Raw genomic sequence first — 9,096 nt, 5'->3', positions numbered from 1 at the left:
TCCGGCAGGGCTGGGTTGGCAGGGGCTGTGGGTCGGGAGTGAGGGGCACCGGCCGAGCTCTTCATCCCCCACCCCAGGCGAAGAACGCCCTGGCCCACGCGCTGCAGTCAGCCCGGCATGACTGCGACCTGCTGCGGGAGCAGTATGAGGAGGAGACGGAGGCGAAGGCCGAGCTGCAGCGTTCGCTCTCCAAGGCCAACTCCGAGGTGGCGCAGTGGAGAACCAAGTATGAGACGGACGCCATCCAGCGGACAGAGGAGCTGGAGGAGGCCAAGTGAGTGGCGGGCAGAGCCGTGCTGGGGGGTAGATGCTCCAGGCTCAGTTATGATCCTGTTCCTTTTCCCAGCCTCTCGGCTTGTGTGCCGCCTTCTTACTGGCTTTTCTCCTTGTGTTCTTGTGTCTTTTCATTCTTTGGGTTTTTTCATTCCTTCTTTTTCATCGTTCTTTATATCCCTTCCTCCGTCACTCTTACATCCTTTCTTCCCCCCCTCCCTGATTCTGTCCTCATTTCTTGCTCTCCATCTCTCCCGCCCCTTTTTCCTGGTGAGTGCCCCCTGCTCGGCCCTGGACAACGGGGTTCTCAGCTGCTTCCTCTAACAGGGAAGCTTTTGGCTCGGGTTATATTTTCACTCGTGGCGTATAAGACGAGCAAAAGGCTTGTTGGTTGGAGGAGAGACCCCCCACCACCACGTGTCCTCCACCCACGGTTCCAGCACTAAGGTAGGTGGGAGCCCTTCTCGAAAATTAGCCAGACTACCCTATGGAACTTAGCGTTCATTGTAGATCCTCTGGAATGGCAGGGAATATCAGGGAAACCTCACTGCTTCTTGCACCTGTGTTCAGGAAGTTTTAAACTGGGAGATTTGTTCAGGTTGAATCTGTGTGGCTCTTCTGGAAAGCAGTCTTAGAACAGTCTAGAACGTCAGATACAAGGTCCAGGCCTGACCCTTGTAGGCTCCCTGATCTGCACATAATGATAGGCCCTTGGAGCTTTGGGCTAGAGCATTTTACATGGCCATCTAGAGAACCAGTGCTGGGATCCAGGCCAAACCATCATCTGCACCCAGCAGGCTCTCATTTGCCCCAGAATCTCACAGAGGAGGCTCGGAGTTCCACCCTGGGCAAGGTCTAGAACAGTCTAGATCGACCTTTAGAGCCTCAAGGAGGGAGGTACAGGCCAAGCCTCAACTGGGGCCTACGCTGGATGGCTTGGCCTCTGATCTTGAACCTCAGAGCAAATTCTAGCTGCCCTGATCCAAAGTGGGTCTAGAAAGCTGTGAACAGATGAGAGATGGGGGCCAACACCACAAGAGTGGGGTACTCCATGCTGGGATTGTCCAGAGCCTTAGACAGGAGACCAGAGTTGATTTTTGTCTAGAATGGTCTAGAGTTTGAGGATCCAATGCATCAGGCCAGTGTCGCAGGGATTTTCTGCTGGGAACCCCCGTAACTCCAAGCCCAGAGGGGAGGGAAAGGGGCTAGGCCCCTCCCTAGTGACCAACAGTGTCTGTCACCCCCCGGTGGCAGGAAGAAGCTGGCGCAGCGGCTGCAGGAGGCAGAGGAGGCTGTGGAGGCCGTGAACGCTAAGTGCTCGTCACTGGAGAAGACCAAGCACCGGCTGCAGAATGAGATCGAGGACCTGATGGTGGACGTGGAGCGGTCGAATGCTGCCACAGCCGCCCTGGACAAGAAGCAGAGAAACTTTGACAAGGTGAGGCTGGGGGAGAGAGAGAGAGAGAGGATACAAGAGGAAGGAAGGAAGGAAGGAATAATTTAAATAGAAAAAAGGAAAGAAGGAATACTATAAAGCAAAGAAAGAACGAATGCAATGAGTCAAGGAACAAAGGAAGAAAAGAATGAAATTGAGCCAAGGAGAAAAAGCCAGCTGAGGGCACAATGAAGGAAAGAAATAGGGCAAAGAAACAACAGAGGAATGAAGGAAGGAAATAATGAAAATAAAGCAAAGAAAGAGAATAAAATTGAGCCAATAAATGAATGAAATAGGGTCAAGGAAGAAATAAATACAGCAATGACAGAAAGGGAAAAAAAGTTTATGAAAGAATGAAGGAAACAGCACAAATAGAACGAACCAACAAACTAGGTTTGGCAGATTTCTGTTTTTATTTTCATATAATTTCAGCAGATAATATTGCTGTTTATTGTTAAGCTTTCTTCAGTCAATTTAAATTTTCACAGTGGCCACAAAATTATGGGGTTTTAATGTTTCTTTATTTTTAATTTATTTAAATGTTGCTGGTAATTCTGGCAAGGTTAGACAGACAGTTGGGGCCGAGTGGAGAAGGTGGGTGACTGTCATTATCTAACGGCAACAAACGTCTTGCGATACCAAAATGTAGAGCTTTCTGACCGTTAACACACACTGACAACGGCACGTGGCAAATCAGACAAAGTCAGTAGCCTGAAATAATTTCCCAAGCCAGGTTTTTCTTACTTTGCCTTTCTGCAAATTTCAATGATTATAGATGGAAATATTTTTTCATGAGTGGGTGTGTCTGTGGCGAAATCAAAGCTCCCAACGCTGACCGATAAAAAGCCAATCCTTCTGAGCCTAAATACAGCCACAGACAGAAAGAAGGGGGCAGTGAACAAAGATAGGGAGGCGGGGAGAGAGATCTCGGGGCGGGGAGAGGGCTCCTCTTTTGGGGTGACTCTCTCACCATGCTCCACATCGCCCCAGATCCTGTCCGAGTGGAAGCAGAAGTTCGAGGAGTCGCAGATGGAGCTGGAGTCGTCGCAGAAGGAGGCACGGTCGCTCAGCACCGAGCTCTTCAAGATGAAAAACGCCTACGAGGAGTCGCTGGAGCATCTGGAGACCTTCAAGAGGGAGAACAAGAACCTACAGGGTGAGAATCTCCCCGGCCCCCCCTGCCCCTGCTCCCAGCAGCACAGCAACTTCTGGCCCCATGCTGGGGTAGGACGATCTCCCTTCCTAGCCATGACCCGCCTCCTTCTTAGCGTGGTCTCTCTCCCCCCACAGAGGAGATCTCGGACCTGACGGAGCAGCTGGGTGAGGGAGGCAAGAACTTGCATGAGCTGGAGAAGGTGCGGAAGCAGCTGGAGGCCGAGAAGATGGAGCTGCAGGCAGCGCTGGAGGAGGCTGAGGTGAGGGGTACGGTTGAGCACCCCTTCCAGAGCCGCGTGGGGGTCAGCCAGGAACCCCCCCAGCGCCGGCTCGGTTGGTGTCTGTCTGATCTTCCAGTTCATCATTCATCTTCTTTCTTTCTCTGTCCCCTTTTTTCCTTTATTCCTTCTGTCGTGGGGCAAGGAGACCCCGTCCCCTCTTGGGGTGGGGTGAGGGTCATTATCTCCCCATGGCTGAGTCCATATGATCACCCCTTTGTCACGGACACACAGGATTCGTGCTCTCTTGGCTCCATAGGGTCTCTGGGGGGAACCCCCTTCAGGGCCACAGCCCTTCTCGGGGGCCCACTCTGCCTCCTGGAACCGCACCTCTCTGAGCCTTCAGGACGCCTGTCGCTCTCTGTGGACCCCTCAGGGAGTCCACTCGCACTGGCCCCCCAGGGCCTCCACGCCCAGAGGGAGCAATGCAACGCCGTTCTCTAGACCAGAGCGACTCTCAGCCAGCGTAGGGCAGGAGGGTTCAGCAAACGTCCGAACCCAGCACAGGAAACTCTCCGGGCCCTCAGGCCTAGGAACCCTCAGCACAGCACAGCCCAGTCTCCCCTGCTGTCTCTCCCCAGCCCAGAGTCCCCCTCCTTCCAGCCGAGGCATCATATATCACCAGCCCCAACTGCTCCTCCGCTGTCCTTGTCTGCTGTCCCAGGTAAACAGGTCGCTGGGTCCATCTCTCCTCCGTCCTTTGTTCCCCTCTGGCTGGGACTGGTTGGTCAGGTCACCGGGGTCCTCTCTTCTCAGCCTTTTGTCCTCCCACTGGCCAGAACCAGCTGGCAGCCAAGCTGGGGTGGGCCTCTCAGTCTCCAGGTCACCAGTTTTTAGGGTTCCCCATCTCCAGGCCATTGTCCGGGGGTCCCAGCTGCTAGGCAAGGTCACACCTGGTCCTCTGCAACAACAAACCTTCTCCCACCACCTTGTGAAACATGCAGCACACAGGGAAACTGAGGCACGCACACGCTATTCGTGTAAAACATGACAATAATCCCCAACTTCGTCACACTCGTGTTTGGGATAGTAGGACTTGGGGTAAAAGTCAACATGGCTGCTCTCTCTAAGCACTGTGTGGCCTAGCAGCAGAGTCAGCAGGGCTGCGTGGCCTAGTGGCTAGTCAGGGAAATGGGCTGCCACCTAGAGCTGGGTGGCGGCCAGGTAGGGGGACCCGGATCCTCCCTGCTCCACCGGTTCCCAGCCAGGGCCCTGGCAGTGGCAAGTGCGCTCTCCACTGGATCAGCTGGGAATCCGCCCAAAACACACTCACGCCACTCGGCATAACGACTACTCCCCCGAGCTACTTCCTGCCCTGTCCCTGGGGCGATGGTCCTGGCATCTCCGGGCTCCTCAGTCTGTGCGGCTCTCAGCAGTTCTGTCACTTCTCGGCATCCTCCCAGGTCTCAGCAGCTCTGGCTGGAGCCTGCAGCCTGCGACCTCCCTCTTCCACTCCTTTTTTCACTTCTACATCTGTTTCTTTCTTTCATTTCTACATTTCCTTTCATCTCCATTTAATTCTCTTACTTCCTTCCCTTATGTCTTAATCTCTCTCTCTCTCCCTCTTCTCTCTCACTTATTCATCCTCCCTCCTCCCCCACACCCCCTAGGCCTCTCTGGAGCACGAGGAGGGGAAGATCCTGCGGGCCCAGCTAGAGTTTAACCAGTTCAAGGCAGATTTCGAGCGGAAGCTGGCGGAGAAGGACGAGGAGATGGAGCAGGCCAAGCGCAACCACCTGCGGGTGGTGGATTCGCTGCAGACCTCGCTGGACGCCGAGACCCGCAGCCGCAACGAGGCGCTGAGAGTCAAGAAGAAGATGGAGGGCGACCTCAACGAGATGGAGATTCAGCTGAGCCATGCCAACCGCATGGCGGCTGAGGCCCAGAGCCACCTCAAGGCCACTCAGACCCAGCTCAAGGTAACAGGGCCTCCAGGGGGCAGAGAATGGGGCCTTTCCCCTGTGGGGGAGGCAGCTCCCACTTTGCCCCAGGGCAAGGGATATGCTGATGGCGGGGAGTCTCCTGTAGCCCTACGTGTTTGTGCCCACAGGACTCCCAGCTGCAGCTGGATGACTTTATCCGGGCCAATGAGGACCTGAAGGAGAACATCGCCATTGTGGAGCGGCGGAACAACCTGCTGACGGCCGAGCTGGAGGAGCTGCGAGCTGTGGTGGAGCAGACGGAGCGCGCCCGGAAACTGGCCGAGCAGGAGCTGATAGAAGCCAGCGAGAGAGTCCAGTTGCTCCATACCCAGGTGAGAGAGATGGAGACCCCCTGACTCCTGACTCTCCCATCCTGGAGCTCCCTTTGTCCCCAATCTCCTGTCCTTGGGACACCCTGCAGAGATCTGCCATCTGGAGCACTCAGTCACTGCAGCAGGAGTGACCTAGAATGTCACACTCCAGAGCAGCCACATCTAGAATTCTGTCTGCCCGGGAGCGTGGATGGTGGGTCTGTGGTTCTCCAGGATGATGATCTATACCGCCAGCATCCAGATCATTTCTCCAGCACAAAAATCCACTCGCTCTAGAATAGCTGCCTAGAACATTGGTGTCTCTGCGCTTGGAGCTCCATCATGATCTAGAACACAGCTCAATCTCCCTGTAAAGGCCCCTCCCCAGTTCCCATGCAGCTCTGGATCCTGGTTCCAGAAAGACCTAGAACAGGGGGCAGAGATCTTGTAACTGGATGACACCTTGTTTTTTGATCATCTTGACCCCCCCTTGTGTTCCTCTAGAACACCAGCCTGATCAACCAGAAGAAGAAGATGGAGGCGGATCTGTCCCAGCTGCAGACAGAGGTGGAGGAGGCTGTGCAGGAATGCAGGAATGCTGAGGAGAAGGCCAAGAAAGCCATCACCGACGTGAGTGAGAGGGAACAGGACACGGGGCCTTTCCCCTCTACGGGGCACCGGCTCCGATCTGACCCCAGGGTGGAGGTACTGGCTGGCTCAGGGGGCAGGGAATGACTCTTCTTTCTGGCCGGCAGGCGGCAATGATGGCAGAGGAGCTGAAGAAGGAGCAGGACACCAGCGCCCACCTGGAGCGGATGAAGAAGAACATGGAGCAGACCATCAAGGACCTGCAGCTGCGGCTGGATGAGGCCGAGCAGCTGGCCCTCAAGGGTGGCAAGAAGCAGCTGCAGAAGCTGGAGGCGCGAGTCCGAGAGCTCGAGAATGAGCTGGAGTCGGAGCAGAAGCGCAACACGGAGAGCATCAAGGGCCTGCGCAAGTCGGAGCGGCGCATCAAGGAGCTCACCTACCAGGTACCTGGGGGCTGGGGGCTATGTGCATCTAGAAAAAACCCTTCTCCAGAAGCCCTACTCCGGGCAGTTTTCTCCTGATCTAGAATATATACTCCAGGTGGTATTCTCCTGCTCTAGATCATGTGGTGCTTTTCAGCCTTCCTGGGGGGAGGGAGGACAGCCGCACAGAGCATTCCTTTGCTCCTGTTCTGGAGCGGGTAGGGTACAACGCTGTCTCGGTTCCAGAGCCAAGGACGCTGTACTCAGGGTGGGTCCTTCCATTCTGAAAGAGGCTTTTCCATGGAGATGGATGACACTGCCTAGAACGAGCCCAGCAGCCTGTTCTAGAATGGAATTCTAGACTGCTGTGGTGGTTCTAGAACCAAATATCAGACCCCCTCCTGCTGCCATATCCCCAGTGGGTCTCTTTTATTCTGAAGGGACTTGCCCATGGGACGGGGGGAAAGGTCTGTGTGTGAAGAACAGCCTAAGTCTGGGCCTTCTGGGTCTAGACAGAACTTCAGAACCCATCTTGCTTCTAGAATCAAAGCATAAGTTCCCACCGCGTCTTTCATTCTCAGACGCTTTCCCCCTGGGAAGACAAATTTGAATCTGGAATCATTCTCTAGGCCTTCTTGCTCTTAAACTTGAACTAAAAGGCCTGATTCCCTGGCCCCCTCTGATCTAGAGCCAGGCCCTACAGCCTGACCACCCACCCTTCCCTTCTAGATTCAGACTCTAGACCCTCCCCACATTAACCCGTCCCCCAGGACGCCCGGCTTTGCATAAGTCGCCCATCTGATCTAGAGCCCATTCTAGAATTAGAGAAAAGGACCATTTTCTAGCTGGCCTTTCCATCCTACATGGGGTCTGGAGATTGGAGCCTAGATGGTTTCCAGATGGCACTGGACACCACACGGCCGGAAAGATCAGGGGTGACAGGGATGCTGTTATCCTAATGCTTCCTCCACTGTCCCCGTCTCTCTCTCCCCCGCTCTGCCCTCAGACCGAGGAGGATAAGAAAAACCTAATGAGACTCCAGGACCTGGTGGACAAACTCCAGATGAAGGTCAAAGCCTACAAGAGGCAAGCAGAAGAGGCGGTGAGTATCCGACCTTCCGGATCAGCCCCTTGGCCCAGGCAGCCCAGGCTCCCCCTCCCCTCATTGGCCATTCATCCCAGCCAATCCTGCCTCCCCCCTCCAAACCAGGGCCTGCTTGTGTTCACTGAGTTTCCAGTGGTGAATGGTTCCTCAGGCAAACATATTCATTTCTTTTTTTTGGTTGTTCTCTATGTCAACTCGCACTGGGGCAGAAGCCAGGCAGGTGCAGGGGAGGGAGGGATGAATGGGTGGATAGTTGAATGGGGAGGGGGATGGATGGACAGGTCGACAGATGATAGAATAGATGGATCTAATCTGTTAGAACCCATTCCTGCTCTTGTCTGCTGCAAATCCAGTAGCAGGCATTTCCACACGTTAACACAATGCATTTGTTCTCTATGCCCCCAGTGGGGCAGGGACATTCCCCTCCTCCGCAGGGCAGTACCCAGGCAGGCGCAGGGTCCTGCCTGTGCTGAGTCCAGGGTCCACTGCGCATCCAGTAGAGGGCAGTTCCACGGGATAATGCCCCGGTTTCTCTCCCCCGGCAGGAAGAACAAGCCAACACCAACCTGGCCAAGTTCCGGAAGGTGCAGCACGAGCTGGACGAGGCGGAGGAGCGGGCCGACATTGCCGAGTCCCAGGTCAACAAGCTGCGGGCCAAGAGCCGGGACGCTGGGGGGAAGGTGAGCGATAGGGATGGGGGGTCAGCGCTCCGTCCGGCTGGCCCGACCCAGAGACTCCAGCCCTGACCCTCGCCCTGTCACACCAAGGGCGTCACTCAGCCTTTCTCTTTGTATCACTTGGTGTTTTTCATTCCTTTTCTTTCTTACTCTTTCATTCCATCTTTCGTCTTCCTTTCTGTCCCTATCACTTCATCTTTTTCTGTCTTGCTCTCTCCATCACTCATTATCACCCCATCTTTCAACTCCATCTTCTTTCTCTTTCTCTGTCCCTCCGTCTGTCTTTATCACTCCATTTTTCTCTGTTATTCCATCTTTTTTTCTCTCACACTCTTTTTCTTTCTTTCCTTCCTTCTCTCTCACTCTTTCCTCTCTGTTTTTTCTTCCAGAAGCTCCACGATGAGGAGTGAAGGGACCCAAATTTTCCAGATCGTGGCTGGGAACCTCCCACCCGCTCCTCACCTGACCCCCCAAGACTGGGCTTAATAATGTAACCTTAATAGCAAATCACTAATAAAGTGCAACAGCAAACTTCTGATCCTGGTGTCACAGCGCCCCACTCCTGCGGTGCAAGGGCCCCTCCCTCACCCAGTGTCAAGCGCTCCGCCTCACTGGAGAACCCAGGCGTCCGGGCCCGTCTCCCAACTTCTCCAGTGTCACCACGCCCCCTGCTGGAGAACACCAGTGCCCAGCCCTCTGCAGACTCCTTTCCCTAACCAATGTCAGGGCGCCCCCTGCTGGAGAACCCAGGCCACACCCAGCTATTCAGATGCCCCCTGGTGGCCAGTGGGGGTGTTGCACTCCGCTTGCAGCTCCCAGTAACTACACAGGGCCCATATAGGGTATATAGGACCAGACCACATTTTACTGTATGAGGGAGGACGACTGAGTCCTTTTCGGGATGGGGGGGCACCACATACATTTCAAGGT

The 9,096-nt window shown here is 54.8% G+C and overlaps 1 protein-coding gene across 1 annotated transcript; it reads left to right on the top strand.

The window, feature by feature from the left end:
- The first annotated feature begins 1,557 nt into the window (after positions 1-1,557).
- On the top strand, positions 1,558-8,701 carry LOC142046071 (myosin-7-like). Its single transcript, XM_075061459.1, has 10 exons — positions 1,558-1,711; positions 2,699-2,864; positions 2,999-3,123; positions 4,752-5,060; positions 5,192-5,395; positions 5,879-6,004; positions 6,130-6,405; positions 7,391-7,486; positions 8,035-8,169; positions 8,556-8,701. Exons 1-10 carry the CDS (start codon positions 1,643-1,645, stop codon positions 8,574-8,576), a joined length of 1,527 nt encoding a protein of 508 aa, XP_074917560.1. The 5' UTR covers positions 1,558-1,642; the 3' UTR covers positions 8,577-8,701.
- Positions 8,702-9,096: the final 395 nt, after the last annotated feature.

The sequence above is a fragment of the Chelonoidis abingdonii genome, unplaced genomic scaffold (genome assembly GCF_003597395.2).
Source record: "Chelonoidis abingdonii isolate Lonesome George unplaced genomic scaffold, CheloAbing_2.0 scaffold1455, whole genome shotgun sequence".
In the NCBI taxonomy this organism is placed as follows: domain Eukaryota; kingdom Metazoa; phylum Chordata; order Testudines; family Testudinidae; genus Chelonoidis; species Chelonoidis abingdonii.
The sequence above is the reverse complement of the archived record's forward strand: the minus strand, read 5'-3'. Positions and strand labels throughout refer to the sequence as shown.

Excerpts from the sequence above, each read along its gene's own strand:
- LOC142046071 (XM_075061459.1), top strand. The coding sequence starts at position 1,643 with ATGGTGGACGTGGAGCGGTCGAATGCTGCCACAGCCGCCCTGGACAAG. Across the intron at positions 2,865-2,998 it reads GGAGAACAAGAACCTACAGG|AGGAGATCTCGGACCTGACG; the intron begins GTGAGAATCTCC and ends CTCCCCCCACAG. Across the intron at positions 6,005-6,129 it reads CCAAGAAAGCCATCACCGAC|GCGGCAATGATGGCAGAGGA; the intron begins GTGAGTGAGAGG and ends TCTGGCCGGCAG.